This window comes from Rousettus aegyptiacus, unplaced genomic scaffold, assembly GCF_014176215.1.
Source record: "Rousettus aegyptiacus isolate mRouAeg1 unplaced genomic scaffold, mRouAeg1.p scaffold_m13_p_4, whole genome shotgun sequence".
NCBI classification, from domain to species: Eukaryota; Metazoa; Chordata; class Mammalia; order Chiroptera; family Pteropodidae; genus Rousettus; species Rousettus aegyptiacus.
This window is the reverse complement of record NW_023416307.1, coordinates 32,267,879-32,287,618: the sequence shown is the minus strand read 5'-3', so window position 1 is coordinate 32,287,618 and position 19,740 is coordinate 32,267,879. Positions and strand designations below refer to the sequence as shown.

General features: G+C 38.6%; 1 protein-coding gene across 2 annotated transcripts in view; it reads left to right on the top strand.

Annotated features, from left to right (window-relative positions):
* The first annotated feature begins 2,147 nt into the window (after nucleotides 1–2,147).
* The window catches only part of NCEH1 (neutral cholesterol ester hydrolase 1), a 36,622-nt gene continuing 19,029 nt past the window's right edge, over nucleotides 2,148–19,740 (top strand). Inside the window, exons 1-3 of one of the 2 annotated variants that reach the window (XM_016156014.2) lie at nucleotides 2,148–2,474; nucleotides 15,975–16,200; nucleotides 18,342–18,411. In XM_016156014.2, coding sequence (XP_016011500.2) covers nucleotides 2,337–2,474; nucleotides 15,975–16,200; nucleotides 18,342–18,411 — 434 coding nt within the window. In that variant the 5' untranslated portion in view covers nucleotides 2,148–2,336. Of the gene's footprint in view, nucleotides 2,475–11,312; nucleotides 15,796–15,974; nucleotides 16,201–18,341; nucleotides 18,412–19,740 lie in introns of those variants that run through there. The other variant, XM_036219258.1, reaches the window with a different exon arrangement.

Below are 19,740 nucleotides of genomic sequence, written 5' to 3'. Positions count from 1 at the left end.
ATCCTCTGTCGCCCCTTCTAAGAATCCAGTTAGGAAACTCCACCAATTTAACTTCTGAATGATTTCTTTCTAAATCAGACAGTACCCTTCCTGGCTAGTCCTTCTCAGCCTCCTCGGACAATTTGTGCTCCTCCTTCTCATAAACAGTAAACGCCAAGGCATGCAGGCCTGCTTTTATTTCCCTAACACTCCGCACTTTCAGCTTCTCTTTGTCCGCTGTCATGTCTTCAGTTACAGGATGAATATTCTCACACTCACATCTCCAGCTTGGATGTCTCTAATGAGCTCCTAACTTGTATGCCTAGGAGCTTACTCGATATCTCTTCTTGTATATTCCATAGACACCTCAAATCTAGCTACTCCTGACTGAATTTGTCATGTCCCCTTAAATCTTTTCATCTTCTACCATTCTTCATCCAGTTGCTTCAACATGAAACTTGGGAATCCATCTTAACTACTCCCTCCTCTTATCTCTCCAAGTCTTTCTGGTTTTACCTCTTAGATATCTTTGGACTCTTCGACCCAATCACCATCACTTGATACATGCTTAAACTAATATCATCTCTTTCCCAACAGCTTCCCTTGCTTTCCCACCACAAATATACCGTCTACATTGGCACTAGATCTTATTTGATGCACACTGCTCCTGCCTTACTAGCACTCTTTCTTTTCCTTAACTTTTTAGCATTTTAGGGCCTCCACACTTGTTCCTTTGGCTTCTGGATTCCTGCATGGCTGTCTCCTTAGTCATTCAGGTCTTAGTTCCAGTGGCATCTCCTTAAAGATGTTTCTTTCATCACTCAATTTAAAGCAGCAACCGGACACAGAGTGTTACACCATCCTGTTCTACTTTCTTCATTGTTCTAATCACTATGCAGCAGAGTACAGATTACATGAAAACAAGTTATCTAAACCAATCCAGTAGTTAGCTTGGTTAATATCTCTGGAATTATCTCTAATCACCCATAAAGAGGAGCTTCCAACTTTATGAACCTGCATATACCCACACACTTATGCATTTCTATTTGTTTAGAGCCATATGTTTAAGTAGTAACTACAAAAAAAAGAGAGAAGGATAAAACAATAATCTCAAACCTGAATGCTTGAAACACCATTGAAGTGTGCCCTTCATATAAATGTTTTTCTCTAACTTTGAACAGAAAACCACCTTTCTCCTAATAATCTCATTGTTAGTCCCTAGTTTATGATTACTTCACTTCTTTGGATCACAATAAATTTAGATTATTATATTAAGGTAGAAAATTATATGTAGCTAGTAGTTTAAGGCCTTGATCAATAAGTTTGGAGTTGTTCTCTTACCGCCTCCTTGTAACAGTCCTTCCAAGTGTTTTCTTTTTAGATCTCAGGCTGCAGTTCCCTTAGTGAAGTTCTCTTTCCCTTCTGTTTTCATCCCCTCCCCTCTAATCTTTAAGAGAAGATCTGGATTCAAGTGCCTTTTCTGCTACCATTTGACCCACTGAATGAATTTTTTCGGGTGGCATTTTTCAGTTATTTATTCATTTGTAGTAATATGGGTTTTTATTGCATTCACTGGTTTTTAATCTATTATTATTCATTTCGATGCTATAATTATCTCAGCTTTAGCCATTGGGAGCACCTCTGAGTTGCCACCTGTGTCCTTTGCCCAGACTCCATCCTTTTGAGTACTTCCCTATTTACTAGCACAACAGTACATCCTGTACCTCACCTGTCCCAGCTCTGGAATCCCCCTTTTCCCCCAAGGAGCTGCGGCAGAGTCATGCTTCCTTTTATCGGAGACTGGGGTTTGGAAACCAAGATTTCGGTGCTGGATGTACTGCTGGCTCGTCATTGCTTGAACTATAAGAATTTATAATTATCCTCCTTCACCACATATCAGCTAGAATTTCATTCTATTGCAAGTCTGGTTCTAGAAGACAGTGTATTTTTATTAATTTTCTCAGTATCTCCATTTTGAACCAGGATGGCTTGTATGCTTTAGACACAGACTCATCACACTGAAACTATTTCAGGTTTCTATTTGAGAACCTTAAGGAGGGAGCCTTTTGGTCACAAGTGTGCAGTACACACCTGTGTCCTCCAGAGTCCGCTATGCTGCGCCTGGTGCAGCCTCAGAGCTTTCCCAAACCTGGAGTGTCTGCGACATTTTGCAAGGACACTGAACAGAAAGCACGTCCGCGCTCAGACTTCCTCCCGACACGGCCTCTGATTGGCTCCTGGTGGTATAAGAAACCAGTGAACGAACAGCTGGCCCTTGCAGAAACTTGCTGGTGGTCTTTGGGTGACGTCGCGCGTTCATCTTCGTCAACCCGAGGGCGATCCGACCCCGGCGGACGATGAGGTCGTCCTGTGTGGTGCTCGCCGCCCTGGTGGCGCTGGCCGCCTATTATATCTATATCCCCTTGCCCAGCTCTGCGTCGGATCCCTGGAAGCTCATGCTGCTGGACGCGGCTATACGGAGCATAGTCCAAGTGGTGAGGCCCAGCCAGGCGCTGATTCTACCTCCTCTTAAGCTGTCTTTGAAGTGGGAACTAAAATTTGCGGATCGTGTCCCTTGAGAATGCCTATTTTTTCTAACTCAGTGAGGTGATTGCTTTTCAAGGTGGTTCAGTCTGGCATTTTCAAGGTGTCGCATTCGCCTTCTTGCTAGTAGCGAGCTAGATCTGTGTGCCTCGTGGTCTGCGCTAATAACGCAGAGGGTGAAGTTGAATAGAATTTAACAACTGTCTGACCCTTCGTCTGTCATAAACCCTTCTTTTTTGGTTTGCAACGTCAACAAACAATCATAAAGCATTTAATAAGCCATCCCTCGCCGCCGCCCCACCCCCAGCCCCGCCCACCCCATTTTAGTTCTCCGATGGAGGGCAGCAGAGAGTTAACATTTTTAGGATGGCTCTGGGAAAAACAGGCTCTCGTTTTGGGCAATGCAACCCCCTTAAAGGCAGAAGTGGGCACGGGCCATGTCCCAACATCCCTTGACTGTGTATTTCTCCATTCCCGGGGAGCAGCAGTCAGGGATCCTCTAAGCATTTGATTTCCTAGTTCATACGTGGCAGTTTCAGCTTAGCCCAAGAAACAAGGCTGGGAGGCTTGGCTGGCTGGAGGTGAGGGGGTGCAGGCGGCAGCCGGTGTTTGTATGATGCATTTGCTTTCTGCCAGTCCTATTGCATTTATTTTATGTTCTTGGCTGACCAGGAGATAACCTTTGCCTGAGCCAGAAGACCCTGACTTCTTATGGCCAGGGTAATATTGTTTTCTAAGTTGTAGAATGATCCTTGTTCTGCTCAAATCTTACTGTTAACCTTCAGTGAATCACTCCTCACCTTACCCCCTGACTTCCTGTCCCTTAGGATAGTGGCAGAATAAAAGTACTAAGTTCTTTAGCTGGCACTTAGGGACTGCTACAACCTGATAGTACCACTCTGCTGAATCTAGCCTCCCAATGTTCGTACGACAGCCTACACACTTGTATCTGACACCTTTCCTTTTGTCTTCACCGCTGCCTCACATGCTTTCCCACTCACTTACATTGGCTAGCCTCCCCCACATCTTTCAACACCTACGCAGAAATCTCTTTTGGAAACTTCCCATTTTTCCCCCAGTCAGCCTTCCTTCCTTTACATTTTTTTTTTATGGCCTTCATGTATTTCTTTTCTTATGTTGATATGTACAAGCTCCCCACCAAATCATAAGCTTTCTTACCTATTATGTAGATGTAATTTCCTTCTTACTGTCTTAGGTGTTTGTTGTTGTTGTTGTTGTTAAATCAGTCACAGTAGAGCAAATAGGAGTTCATGGTTCTGCTTTCTTCCAGTTATCTCTGCTACTCCATTTGCCCCAAAGGGCAGACCTCGTGTTTCCTGTGCTTCTGACTCTGAACTTACCTAAAAATGGCTTTTCATTGTCTTTTTACAATTTTTGTTTCACAAATCTCACTTTTTCTGGGTTTCTAACTTCCTCATAATACTTTTGCAGATTTTTTTTCAAATTCATAATGAATTATGTGCCTGCTTCTAGCTAAACGTTAATTATAATTACTATGTAAAAGATTACTGGCGAATTTCCACATTCGTTTGATATCATCCTACCTTTCCCTTTTCCAGTTGAATAAATAATTGATAACTACCCCATGTGAAATTTATTTGACTGATACTCTTCTGTGCTGTCTTTCTCTAATATTGGGACTCAAATTACCTTTTCTTTGACTGTTCTAAAGTCTACTTTTCTAAAGTGCAAGATGCTTATCTCACTGTTCCTCGTTTATGCATCAACTAAACATAGAGTCACTCTGTCCCAAGCTTTCAATCACTTTGATTTCATGGCACACTTCTTCCCTATTAGTGAGAAGCAAGTCCAGAGTAGCAATAATCTCAATTCTTTGACTTTCTCAGCAAGGCAATTATTTTGCTTTTCGATATTTTGCTTTTAGCTGAATGAGATTTATGGCATATATCTGCATAATAACAGACCCATTTACTGAATAATAAACAACTACCTTGTGAAATAGTAGTTAATGCCCTCATTCAAGAAGGAAATAGATGTTCATAAAGGTTAGGTAACTAGTTCACAGACCCGTGACCTAGTGAGGCTGGCTGTGAACCAGGTCTGCTGGACTCATTTGCCCTTTGAATTCTATTCCACGGCTGCCTGTTATGATCAATCCCCTCCCCTTCCTATGCTACACTCTCCGCTTTGAAATCTTTTGTACTAGTTGTGTGATTCACATTAAGTATCAGGTAGGAAAGGAGTGTATTGTGTATTTACAAATTTTAGTTTCTGAGGGTTTTGATTTAACATATTTAGAAGGGCTCCATGGTTAAATACTACTGGGAAATGCTGAGTTAAACAGGGTTAATCAGAATTTCTTATTTTGTTTTATTTTATTATTAGTTTCGTGTAATTCCTAGCATACTAATGTGTATTTTGAGCCTTAAAGAGAAAATACATAGTGAGTCCCAAATTTAATTGACTATAGATCTTTATTTTACAAAAAAACTCATGATACTGATGGTATATGTACCAAATTTTCAGGACCATTTTCATTGTGTTTAAGAGCAGGTGTTTTGGCATCAAGGAGAATTGTTTTCAAATCCAGGCTCTGTGCTATGCTAGCTGCGTGACCTTTGAAGAGTGTTTCACCTGTGTATTTGTTTCCTTACCTTGTAAGTGATCATAATACTTAGCCCATAAAGTTATTTGGAGATTGAGTAATGTGTATAAAGGTTTATTTTCCATCTTTATCATACATTAGTTAATAAGTAAAGCACTTGCATCAGTACCTGGCATATAAGAAATACATTTAGGTCAGATCTGTTTTTGGCAATTGTCTACAGTATCCTCGAATAGTAATATGCTGGGGGTTATTTTTTTTTTTTTCATTTTATGTTCACCATTATTCTTGTCAATCTGCTACTGCTCTCAGGTTTGCGACTTTCCATACAGGTATAGATCTTCTTAACCTGGACTACTGCTGGCTAGGGTTTAAACCCTGGTTTTGGCACTTATTAGTTGTGAGACTATGTGGGCAAGTTACTTAAACTTGCTAAACTTTAGTTTCCTTGTTTATAAAAGTGAGGTAATGACAGTGTGTCCCTGAAGGCTTGCTACATAGGTTAAATGTGATTGTGTATATAAAATACATAGCACTGTGCTTGGTATATGGGAGGAACTAAAAATTCAATGGTAGACCATCTTGCCACAATGTAAGGGTAATGAAGAAGTACTTGCAAAGAAGGGTTATTCCCTAAACAAAGGACTTTGGATTTGCTCAAATGATTGCCATCTATTGGGCCCAGAGTTCTGCCTATAACAATAGAAAAGATGACCTTGACTGTTATGTAATTAAAGGCAGGTGTTTCTGTCAGCCACCATAATAAAGAAATTCACCATGACCTCACCATTGTTCATTATCGAGCGATCATTGTGTTTCAGAAACTAAGATTACAGCACGTGCAAGCGCGCGCGCGCGCGCGCGCGCACACACACACACACACACACACACACACACACACAAACAAGCACCTGACCTTAAAGGAAATAGGAAATAAGGAGAAATTTGTTGGCAGGTTAGCGGTAATTGAAATCTCATAAAGTTATGAAATCCCATAAAGACATGAAATTCCCTAAGGAAACAGTGTTGAGTGAGAAAAAAGTAGTTTTAGAGTTGTGGAGAAGTGGAGCCAACAAAAGAGCAGAGAAGTTAGGGAACAAAGAGGAAAACTGGGAAAATATTGTGTCTGAGAAACCAGTGAAGATCACTGCCAGGATGGGGTGGTCGACTGTGAGATTGAGGGGTGTAAGGATGCAAATGTGCCCATCAACTCTGCATCATGGTGGACCCCTCAATATATCAGCCACAAAATGTATTCCCTGGCATCTGTGACGTTTATATTTCAGCATCTCGAACTAGCCTGGAATGATTTTAAGGATGCCTGCCAAAACTAACATTTTGACTTAAGCAATGTTGATAGTGAGCTCTCATTTATCACAGGAAATAGCCAAAATATACTTTATAGCTTGTAATTAAAACCTGAGATGGAGGTTATGGGCGGATATCACCAATATATTAAATACTGTGATATATATACTCTATATAATGGTTATTTATACATATACAATTATTTAGTATGTTAAAAATATTTTTAAAAAATAAAAAACAAGGGGAATGAAAAAGTAAAGAAAATCCCCTTTCCCCAAATAACTAACTTTAAATTTATGTTAGTTGTTTCATCTGTATAGAAACATTTTAAAATCTGGACTCTTAACAGGCTCAGTAGCTTTTCCTGTATGCTTCAAAATGAGGTTTATATCAGATGATTATTAAAGTTGCTCCATTGTAGATTAATGCCTTTTAATTCTATAGCTAGCGGTATATCATTTAACTGCACTACTATATTTTTGTCAAGGACAGTGGGCCAGTATTTTAGAGGACACACCATGTGCCAGACTTAGTCTTAGCAGCCACAGAAGCACCTACTGACCAGAACTAATATTTTGTCAGTCTTATTTCCTCCTAGAGCCAATTAAAATTGAATATTTCTGCAACTTAAATGAAGAAACATCTTTGATGAAAAGAAAAAAACCTTATTATTGGTTATGACTACAGAAGGAACCCATTTAGAAGTGATTTTCAGTTACTCTAAAAACATTAATATGATTTCCTGACTCCTTAAAAGCATATTTTGGGGCAAATCATAGAATTTTAATTGCTTGAAAAATTGGACTTCCATTTGGGTGTTGTCAGTGGTTAAATGTCTTTATGTCATTTTCTTCCTTACCCTGCCCCACCCAATTTTTTTTTTTTTTCCATTTTCACGTTTCAGAGAGTGGCAAACAACCATGGGTAGTATTTTTAAGTTCTATACATTCATGATACTTTAAGTTGTTGCAATAAAGATCGATTCCTGTGGTTTTATGGGAATGTGGAAGAGCCAGGTTTATTGTTTTGTAAATATTGAAGTTATCTTTTTAAATGTATAGTGTTATAGTCTGTTACAGCTTTTCCTCTTTCTGTCCATGGAGTAAAACCATGCTCTTTTGTTCTCTAAAATGTGGATGTATTCTCAACAAATGTTTATCGGTCACCTGGAATATTCAGGACACTGCAGAGACCTTGAGGTGCTCATTCCAGTTTGGAAAATCCAAGAAGTAGACAATTCCAGCAAAACTTGGTGAGCACTACAGTCTGTGGTCCGTAGTGAGCACTGCGGGAGCCTAGCAGAGGAAGCCTCTGTATCTCTAGGAAACTCAGGCAAAGGATCCCAGAGGAAGTGCTGACTGAGCTGACTTTGAAAGTATAAAAAGCAGCCCATCAGACAGACGGGTAAGGAAGGGCATTCCACGAAAAGAAAATAGCGGGTGCAAAATTCTGAGGTGGGAGAACATGGCACATACAGGGAACTACTGCTACTGAGTTTCTGAAAGGCAGAACACAAAAGTTTAAAGGAAATCTTTACGTAACTGATCCACCGGCGGAGCTGGTCCCAGTCTTTTGCTGTTAAGATGCATTTCACCATCTTCATCATGGTAACTTTAGTAAGCTAATAGGATGATGAAAGCACACAACCAATGTATGATTTTTCAAGAATAAGTACTACTTGGCAAATTAAGCTTTAAACTTCTTACTAAAAATATTGTTACAAAGCCATAGAGTAGTATTTATATTTTGGTGACCAAATATATAATTTCATGGAAAACAGTTTCTCTATTGTTGTTTGGTTTTAGTAGCTTTTTGTCTTAAATAAAAACTGCTTTAAGTCAGTCTTCTTGCTGTGTCCCTAGTGCTCTGCTTCAGAAAGTCATTCCTTGTTCAAAGTTTGAAACAAACCCCACAGTTGTTGGCAGCTAGTAGTTGCTGGCAGCTACGGTGCCTTATTTGAGACAGAAGCTTCTTGCATATTTGTCATTCCAGGCCATTTCATGAGGTGCACATGAACATCAGCCTCAGTGCTTCACAATCTTTCTTTGTCATACACCTCTAATCTAGAGGAACTTTGCCTTGTTCAGAAATCAAATTCAGCCTCGGGAAATGAGGATTTGTTCCATTAAGAATATACAAAGGAGCGAACCAAAGTCTCTGAAAACAGTTGTGAAAAAATACTTTAGTTAGTGGTAGCCATGTTGGATGACACATATGAATTACCTACTTCTTTGCAAGGGTCAACGTTCTCTGACTGTTGCTTTGGTTTTTAGTTAGTGTGAGAATTGTCAGTTTCCACTATTGCGTGGGTTGTAAAGCCCTGCATGTCCAGGGCCCCTGTGAGTTACCACCAAGTGTTTAATATATGTGGCGACCTCAAAAAGAAGGACCAGTGACCCTTCATACAGGATTAGGCACTCATTATTATAACATCAAGTTATAAACAGCCCACTTCATGGCATACTTGGTGGGGGGCGAAGGAGACAGCATTTAAGCAAGTTGGACTTACTTTCATACTTATACCATATCATATATTAAAATTTCTTTAACAAATTTTTCTTTAAACTTCTCATCTATTTTTAACCCAATTTTTTAAAAAAATTAATCTTTATCCCCCATTTCTTTGGTGATCCCTTCCCCAAAGTGGTCATACACATCTCTGACAAGAAGACTAAAGTCAAATCAATGAAAAGGAAATTTGTGTGTTTTGAAGAGGGAAGGAATTTTAAAAAGAAACAAGTGTATTAGCCTCTGCAGTCCTTGCAAGGACCATCAATACCATCCAGAATCTGCATAATAAACATGTCCCTTGTCACTGCTCTCAATTAAGCTGCTGCTATGAATCATCATAATTTATAATGTAAAACAAAACCAAAAATAATCAAATATTTCTAATTTCATGTCTTGGTCTTGTTTATTATTGTCCATGTTTAGGGATAGAACACTCTCAATTATGCCTATTGTTTGTATTTTAAAAAATGTGATTTAACTTTCAAGCAACCAGCTTGAGAGTCAGAGACTGACCTGCAGGATTTATTTATTTATTTATTTATTTATTTATTTATTTATTTATTTGCCCACACTGTATATTAAACATTTTTTAATTCATTTCCAACACTTAAAATTTGGGATATTTTACATAATGATCTGGGCTTCCTATTTCTCTTAAAAAATCAGACCATCTGGTGACAGTGGGCCAGTATTTCTATATATTGGTTTTAGAAATACTATGTGGTAATTCGACCTTTGTATATCTTACTATGTGATCACCCCACTAATTCTGTTAGTGTGTAAACTTATCGTAATATTATTGACTGTATTCTTCTTCACCTTTTTCACCCATCCCTCTGTCACCCTTCTCCTCTGCCAACTACCCTTTTGTCTCTGTTTCTGTGAGTCTGTTTGGGGTCTTTTTTTTGTTGTTCATTTTGTTTTGCTTTTTAGATTCCACATATAAGTGAAACCATATGATATTTGTCTTTCTCTGTCTGACTTATTTCACTTAGCATAATACCCTCTAGGTCCATCCATGTTGTTGCAAATGGCAAGATCTCATTCTTTTTATTGCTGCGTAATAGTCCATTGTTTGTGTCTCTCCATACACACACACACACACACACACACACACACACACACATACATATACATGTGTATGTATGTGTATCTCACATCTTCTTTATCCATTCATCTATCTATGGACACTTAGGTTGCTTCCATATATTAGCTATTGTATATAATGCCGCAATGAACACAGGGGCGCATATATATTTTCAAATTAGTTTTCATTTTATTTGGATAAATACCCAGAAGTGGAATTGTTGAGTCATAATCAACAGGACAAATGCATCAAAAAGAATAAAATACCTAGAAATAGATTTAAATAAGCAGGTAAAAGATCTATACTCAGAAAACCATAAGCCTTTGAAGACAGAAATTGAAGAGGACACAAATAAATGGAAGACTATACCATGCTACAGGATTAGAGAGATTAATATGATTAAAATGACCATACTACCCAAAGCAACCTACAGATTCAATGCAACTCTCATCAAAAAACCAATGACATTTTCCACAGAACTAATACAAATAACCCTAAACTTTTTTGTTTATTGTTTAATTTTTCTTGTGTGTTTAATTCTTTTTTAAAATTTATGTATTTTAATTAGTTTCAAGTACATTGGTTAGACATCTACATTGTTCATAAAATGATTCCCCCAATTGCTCCCTTCCTCCCTTGGCCCTCCACCTAGCCAACGTATCAATGCTGCATTCCCTATGCCGTGCTCCCCATCCCCATGACCATTTATCGACTACAACTTTGTACTTCTTTAACCCTTCACCTCATTCTCCCAGCCCCCCCAACTCTCCCTCCCCTCTGTTCATCACCAAATTGTCCATTATATTTGTGAGACTCCATAAGCACTCTACTAGAAACGATAAGTAAATACAGTAAAATCTCTGGGTAAAAAATCAACATATGTCAGTACATTTGAGCTCTTATTCCTTACATATCCTGACAGAATATATAGGGTGAAATGGAGGCAGAGGATATCTCAGAGACAGGGGGTGGAGAAACCCAGATTTGTAGCTATTGCTGATTTCCCATGATGTAAATATTCCCGTCATGGCCAATTTTAAGCTACTGACTTGATGTCGACTGACTCGTAAATTTAAGTTGGTTTCTGTGACCCGGCAAGAGCTAATTCCAGCACAACACTGAAGCTCATTGCCAAACAGAACAGCAAGGACAGAAAAAAAAAGATAAAGTTATGCTCGGGTACACTTGACTCTAGAGAACTGGAAAGTGCAAGGGGTAAGGTGGTGACAAATGAGGTTGGAATGTATAGTGGAATGAGACCAGAATGTCAAGTTCAATTTTTTTTTTTTTCTTTAGGAAACTGCAAGTCAGTGGAAGCTTTAAAGCAGCCAGGTAATGTGATCAGCCTTTTAGGGTAAGAACCCTGACAAGCAGTGTGCATCAGGTTATAGGGAAAGAAAGTGTTGCATGAAATTCAAGTTAGTAAGCAAATGCAGGAAATAATGAGCATATAATCAAGGCAGCAGTGTGAGTTGGGGTGGAGGCTGGGCGTAGAACCAGATTCAGAAAATGCTGGCAGGTGGAATTGACAAGAATTGATGATTGATTGGATATCATGTGAGGGAATGAAGGAGCTGAAGCAAATAGAGATGTCAATTGTTTTTCAAAAGTTTGCTTTATACCTGTTTTCACTAACCAAAAGAAATTCAAAGAGAATATTGCTTTAACAACAACGACAACAAAAAGGCAAAAAGCAAAAATAACATTCAGCATTTGTTTTGCAGCAGGCCCTTCCAAAGGTAGCACTCACCTGGAGCAGCGAGAATGGCCCCTTTAGCTCCTTCCCTGGGAGCTACACTCAGCATCTGAGCATCAAGCCACCATAGCTTTGAACTGTGTCTGTCAGCTTCTGTGTTTTATCTCAATTTATTCTGTGATCCTTTTCTACAGGATCAGAAAAGCCTAAGAGAGCTGATAAGGATGTTACACCTTGCCTAAAACTGGATGTACTTAAGTACATTCAGTATAATTTGGTAGGTTGTTTTGGGGGTCTGGGAACACTCAAAAATGTTTCCATATAAGTCAATGGTAATTGCTTCTCCACGTTATGCCATTTCAGCTTAGGAAAGCTTTCATAGGAATGTTCTGCCTTCAGAAACCTGTATCAAGGTTTCCATCTTGAAAGCTAGAATTATGATCAGATCATTAACAAAGAATTTACAAGAGTAAGTTGCTGAGTTTGGGGTAGGGAAGGAAGGGGAGAACATTTTAAAGCGTTTTTAAACTAGACCCTGGAGATAGTTGGAAATATGCACATTGGTGCTTAAGAAAGACAGATGAGGGACTGGAGATAGAGATTTGGAAGCCATTGGCATATGGACAGAGTTCATAGCCATTCAATTTAATAGGCTGACAGTAAGATTTCCTTGTTTATTAGCATTGTGCCGTAGCAGTACATTGGCTTACTCAGGCAAAGCAGGACGTGTACAGTTGAATAAAATAAAAAATATACTCTTGGGGAATGCCATCATTTAAAGGGCCAGTAGGTAGGAGAGGAAGAAACAATCAATAAAAGACCCTCCCCCGCCAAAAAAATGGGGGCAGGGCATTAGTAGCATGGCAAGAGGAACAAGAGATTGGAGACTTTAAGGGGGAAAAGAGTTTTAATAAAGAGCAAATTGTTGTTAAATGCCTATAACAAAGCCAAATAGGTTCTTGGTGCTGGCACTGGGGTAGTGGGGGCATTGGTGAACCTCCTAAAGACAGTTTAATCGGAGATATCTGGCCGGAAGCCAAATTGTAATGGGTTGCCTTCAAAAGGGGCAGTGTTTGAAAATCTCTGTCTTCTTCAGGGTAAAGAAATCAAGTTTTACTGAAGGGCATATCCTGTCAGCTTTCCTCCCTACCTCCTATAAACTCACCCAGTCACCCCAGACCAGCCCTTTCATCTGTTTCCCAGAACGCGTACTTTCTTCTTACTCAATTCACTTGTTTTTTTTCCTCTGTAACTTTTGTCTCTCCTGTTTGCAGGCTCTTTTCCTACGAGCATGTTCTAGTCTCAAAAAAAAAAAAAAAAGTTTTTCTTTACTTTTCCCCTTAGCCTGTTTGTCCTGCAATGTGAAAGTAATCCTCTCATTCACTATCTCTATTTCTTTTCTCCCACTCATTTTTCAAACTATTACACAGTCTGGCTTCTAGCCAGATATCTCCCTACTGAACTGTATTTACTAGATTCACCAATAATCCTTTGATCCCATGACCCACTTGGCCTTGGCAGCCTTTAAACAACTTCTTCTTTCTTGAAATTCTCTTCCCCCTTAACTTCTCCAGTTTTTGTTTCTCTTGCCATGGTGATAATTTATTATTCCTCTTTCTGTGGGGGGTGGGGGTGGGAGGGTCTTTTAATGACTGGTTCTTCCTCTCCTGCCCACTGTCTCTTCGAACAATGGCATTCCCAAAGTTTTATGTTTTATTTTATTCGGCTTTACAATTCCTGCTTTTCTCTGAGCAAACTGACTTACCCTCTCTGGTGAAATTTACCATATTGCTGAAAACCTTCAGAAATGGTACTCAGACAGCCCTGTCTTTTCATTGAATTGGGTTAGATTAGAGATCCAGCCCCTAGCAAGTGAAGGAATGTTTTCATTTCTGTAATCTGTGTGGGACAAGGAAAGAGGACTTTTATGCTTTCCCATTCCTACTGGGGAGTGACGCTGAATACTTGTAAAGTGTGGGTGGTGGGGCAGAAGACCAAAGTGTGGAACACCTGCCACACAACACAAACGTCTGTGTACCTTTCCTCGCTCCTTCTCCAGCCTACTGGCCATTCATTAAAACACAGTTCAACTCACCTGATACCGTCTCCAGGCAGCCTCTTCAGCTAGCCTCTATGTCTTCTCTCCTTGGCTGGGTCACACATCTTTGTACTTTAAGGTACAGATCTCTGTTTTTGAAGTTTCTACATCATTTCATATCTATTATATCTAGGACACTCCCACTTTCAGGACCTGTTAAACGTTCCCCTTATCCCTTTAGTTCTTCTGGCTGGTCGGATAATTCAAATGACATATGGCAGATTAACAAGAGAAAATAAAATTTTAATCCATTTGCATGGAGAATTCACAGAAGCATGAAAGTTTCTAAGACAGGCAAAATGGGGTGTAAATATCATTTTGGACTAAGAAGGAAGAGGTAGGCAATCCACAGGTAGATGAGAAAGAGCAAACATTTGGTAAACAATTTCTTACAGAGCAACCCTGAAATGGACGCAAAGGGGATTCTTAAGAGAACAGATTTTTGCTTAGATCCTCCATGTCTGCCACACTTAATTCATATGTGCTAAGGTGAGTATGTTAAGGTTCCTTTCCTGAAGCAGGTTTTTCTATCTGAATCTCTTTAGGCAGGTAATACGAAGGTAAACAAACTCTTCTTAGATTTCTTGTGCTTTAATTGTTTTAAGCTTGAGATAATGTGCATGCCAGGTGGCACATTCTGGGGAGACACTCTCCCAACCCCCACACCATATTTGTATGCTTCTCAAAAATAAATCATTCTGCTTTAAATGTTCATCTTTGTATCCCCAATGCTTAGACAAGTCATGACCAAATGGGTACTTAATAAATGGTAGTTGAATGCTTAGTTGACTTGATTTACTCAGGAATTCTCAACCTTGCTGTATATTGAACTCATAGCTGAGCTGAAAAAAATATCCAGGCCTTAGTTCACACTCTCAGAGATGATCATTTAATAGTTGTGAAATGGGACTCAGGCATTGGCAATTTTTGAAAGCTTCCAAGTGATACTAATATGCTATCAGCTTTGAGAACTATCAGATTAAATAAAGTAAATATACTTTTATTCACCAGTGCTTGCTAGATGTCGAATGTTTTAATAAAAATTTCGCAAGAACTCAAGAGAAGGAGATGAGACCAGTTTTTGTTAAGATGGGGATAAACAGAGACTCTGAACAATGTAATGACTTTGTATAACTTCAGAGCTGGTAGGAGGCAGGGCTAGGCTCTGCTGCGGTGACCTCGCGTAGCCTTTGCAGCTTCCCAGGCAGCTCTCCTCCATTGGCAGGGAGTCCAGTCTCTTGTCCGTTCTCTCAGAGGCGGTGCATTAGCCACTGGCTGAACTGGGCAACAATTCAGCCAGTGGAGAAATGTCACTCTATTTTACATCCAAGAATGAGGTTGAATGGGATTTAGCCCACAAAAAAGTACATTTGTGTCACAACCACCCTGTCTTTCTCATTTGTAGGACAATTAGGGCTTCCTTTTTTTTTTTTTCCTGGGCGAGCAACTCAAACTTGCCTCCAGATCTTTTTTCTCTGAAGGATGGCCATTCTAGTAGCTTCTTGGCCAACTCTTTACACCCTTCCTCCCCTCTAATCTCTGAAAAGAGCCTATAAATATAATTTGCCTTTCCAAGTCACCTGTAATTTCTTTAAGATTCTGATGCTAATCTTTGATGTTTGTAACATTCTTCTTCTGCAAGTTCTAAATGGCTATGTCTGAGTTAGTCTGCTTCTAAATGCTGCGGCCACAGTTAACTCTGCTCTTTCCCTCTCACACTTATTCCTTTTCCCTACTCTCAAAACAACCAGATACTTTATTCGCATTTAAATAAAGTATTCTTTCTACACTCCTAATATGATCTAAAAAAACAAACAGAAATGTCTGAAACCTGGAATTTGCGCGTTCTAAGTTTCGGTCTCAGATCTGCCACTTATCTGGCAAAATGGCAAGTTGTTTAATTTCCAGGCCTCCTTAATAAGATGGGACGGATGATACCAGTCTCATTTCCCAATCAAAGGAGATCCAATGCACGGAAATATCTTGTAAGTTCAAAAAGCAAAAGGTAAATACAATTGTTATTGTATTAAAAGTGGCCAGTGAGTCCTCAGATGTCATAGCAATTGCTTGTAAGAATTAAAATAGCAAGAGCTGGTGAATGGGGCTCTGGTGATGACAGAGTTCACATGTGCTCTCTCTCTTTATTCCCTCTCTCACCCTGCAGAGTGACCTGATACACTACCTGGGCCTGAGCCATCCTCTACTCGCAATGAATTTTATCTTCGTCTCTTTGGGAAAGAAAAGCGCATGGTCTGCTCGGGTGAAGGTGACTGACACTGACTTTGATGGTGTGGAAGTCAGAGTGTTTGAAGGCCCTCCAAAGCCAGAAGAGCCACTGAAACGCAGTGTTGTTTTTGTGCATGGAGGAGGCTGGGCCTTGGCAAGCGCAAGTATGTCCTGGTCACCTTCAGGTTGTTTGGGGTTACGGTTGGCCCCGGGAGGGATGTGTGTGTGATTGAGTTTGACTTTCTTGGGTAAGGAAAGGGGGACTTTGAGTTGGTTACTCTGGACAGTCCCAGTTTCCCTTATTGTTTCAGGGAAATTATTAGTAGTGTCCCCATTTCATACTCAAAACTGTCCTGATTTGAATGCTTAATTATATGTTCATACCCTACATAAAGGTTTTTGCCTAGTTGTTTATTTATTAAGGCAGACTGTTTCGAAAATATTTCCTGTTACCTAAATCGTGGACTAACTTATTGTGAAATGCAAACAATAGCTTTCTGCACTAAAACAAGGTGGAGTTTCATTAGCCAGAAGACAAGATAATTGTCTGTAGCTCTTTTGCCAACTTGTGTCTTGAAGATATCTTTCTATGAGATAGAACAAGTATTTCTGAATATACATGTTAACTCATTAACATTTTATCTGCCTATGTATCCAAAGATGAAAATATAAAAGTATGCCACCATTAAAAAGAAACAATCCTACAAAGTTCAAGAATATTATCTTTAGTGCTGGATTAGTTTCATCAGCAAAACAGGTTCAGAATGGCAAGCAGCCAAGTACAGCAGCCCTGCAGAAAGCATACCAAGGAAATAAGGGCCTTATCTCTGCCTGCAATTATCATGGAGCTACATTCTAATCTTTAGCCCAGTGCTTTGTTATTCTCTAAGTGAAAAGGCAATAACAACTTTTTCTATTTTTTTTTTTAATAACATATTATTTTTTTAATGAGGCTAAAGCCGAAAAGAATTGCTTTTTCTGGTAATCTCATTTCATTTAACTCCATATTCATCATTTATTCTTTTATTCACTGACTTGTTCATGTGTTCAACAGATATTTACTGACAAAGCAGGTTTGCATAGAACTGAGAGGTTTCCTGGGGTACCCAGCACAAAAACTCAAACGGTTGTGTTCAAACCTGGACCTTTGGCTGCCCCACTCTGTGCTAGGTGATAGGAGTATAAAAATGGATAAGATAGAGTATCTGCCCTAGAAAAGAATGAATTGGTACCATTGGACACTTGCCAGATAAGACATTACCCTGGAGGCCAGGAAGTATAAGTTTGGGGAATGGTATAAATATGATTCTACCTGGCCTTTTCCACATAATTTTGACTCATCACTCTTGCCAGAGGAAGATCTCAGGCTGAGAGAAGTATGTAGATGGTTATGTAGTTATTAAACTTCTGGTTCTAAGACTGCTTTGGAAAGCTGATGAATAAGGTAATATTTAGCTTTCTGTTGACACAGTCCGCTCTTAATTTACTGAAAGAAAAGCTAAAGGATTAATTTTTTACATATTAAAATTGCTTCTGTCACTGCAAACCTTTGGATCCTCTTTCTTTTCTTCTTTTTATTTATTTTTTTTATTTATGGTGACATCGGTTAATGAAATCCAGTAAATTTCAGCTGTATACTTTAAGAGTAAGACATGTATATTTATACTGTGCGTTCACCTCTCATAGTTAGATTTCTTTCTGTCACCACATATCTGACCCCCTTTAGTCTGTCTACTTTCCCTCTCCCCCTCCCCCACTCCCTATCTTCTGGTAACCACTAGTCTATTGTCCATGTCTGTTTGTTTGTCCTGTTCATGGATCCTCTTTCTAAGAAATGCTGAGACTTCTTTAAAGTTTGTTATGTGTTGGTTTAAACAAAATACCATATTCTTCAAATTGGTGCCTTTCCTGAACTATAGCAAATAAGGGTGTTAAAAGAGAAAATTGTTATGGTTCTAAGGAGGAAACTGCTTATTTGCTGTGGTCTTTGAAAAGGCATACATGTGAAGAGCTACAAAATCAGAATTAATTTGGTATATTTCATGAAGTCCATTATGAAATAAGTGTTAAGTTAAATGGTAATCTAATATGGATTATCTGTCATTTTGTAGTAATTCCATTTTATCAGAAGCCAGATTTAAATTCTGCATTTGCACATGTAACTCTATTGAGACATTTGCTTTTTATTATTTTTATTATTAATAACTTATGCTCAAGTATAAAAGCAATCCACAATTAGCAGAATTTAAGAATGGACAGTATTAAATAACTTATTTAATAGTCATCGCTCCTTTGTTTCTTTTAGAAATCGAATTTTATAATGAATTATGTATGGAAATGGCTGAGGAATTGAATGCTGTCATTGTCTCTGTTGAGTAAGTAATAATTGTCATAGAAAAAATTTTTAACAATGAGTCCTAGATAACCATCTAGTTACCTTATTTTACAAGTCATAAAATAAAATATAAAATAAAAGTCCAGAGAGGTGAGGTGATTTTCCCAAGGTTACACAAAATGATTTCTGCTATAACTTAGAATTTCTTCAACTAGCTTTTCTTTTTATTTTAGTTTTGGAAAGTTCTGGAAAAGGAATTAACTGAAATTGAGAGAAATATACAGTCAGTTATCTATAGCATATATGTCTGATTACTGCTTTTATAGAAAAAAAAAAAAAAAGATCTTAGAACCAATCAGCATTTTAAGAGACTCTCTCCTATTACCATGAGTTGGGAAACTTATTCTCCTGGAGTCAGATTTTATAACTCATACCTTGTAAATAGTAATGGGTTAAAAAAAAATCTTAGTCAACATAGTTATTTATTATTCTTATTGTTAATAGTATTAATATGGATGTTTTGAGTTGTTTCTACCAGTTCTATATTTAAGCCATCTTTCTGGGAAACTAGGAAGAATGTCATTAATACTTATAACAATTGTGGTGATAGTAATAATACAAAAAATATGATACCTATTTTGTGACAGGCATTGAGCAAGTGCTATTGCATACATTGTCTCTCCTTCATATCTTTGTTCAAATATCATCCTTCTGGCAAGGCTTTCCTTGACGCCACTATTTAAAATTGCAGCCACTTTTTATCTGCTTTATTTTTCTCCAAACTGTCATCAACGTCTGACAGACCATATCGTTAAATTATTATGTATTTATTGTACTGAGTTGAAATAGACAACGTAAGTTTCATGAAGACAGAGATTTTGGGGATTTTTTTCTCTTTCGTTGATTGCCGATCATGGTGCCTGGAAACATTTCTAGCAAATAGTGGGCATTTGATAAGTATTTGTGAAATGAATGAATAAAAAGTCTTGTTTAATTTTCATCTAAATCATTCAAGATACATATTTTAATATTTTCCTCATAGATGAGGAAATTGAGGCCCAAGAACTTAAGTAACCTACACGAGGCCACATAGCTAGCTGGTCCCATAGATGAAGTGGGAACCGAAGCAGGCCAAATCATTCCCAAGGCCCCCATACTTTTTTGACCCAGTATCAAGCCAGTGTTGAAGGAAGCTGATAATGCTGGGTGACAAGGTCATAGCAATATTAACCACTTTCCATGCCCTGAGCTTTCCAGCTCTCCCCTTCCTTCTGCCTCTCTCTGCTAGCTGCTCTCTCATTCATGGCTCAATTCTTCCTTGCCCTCAACCCAGATCTGAGACCTATGAGAAGCCTTTCTTCTATAGTCC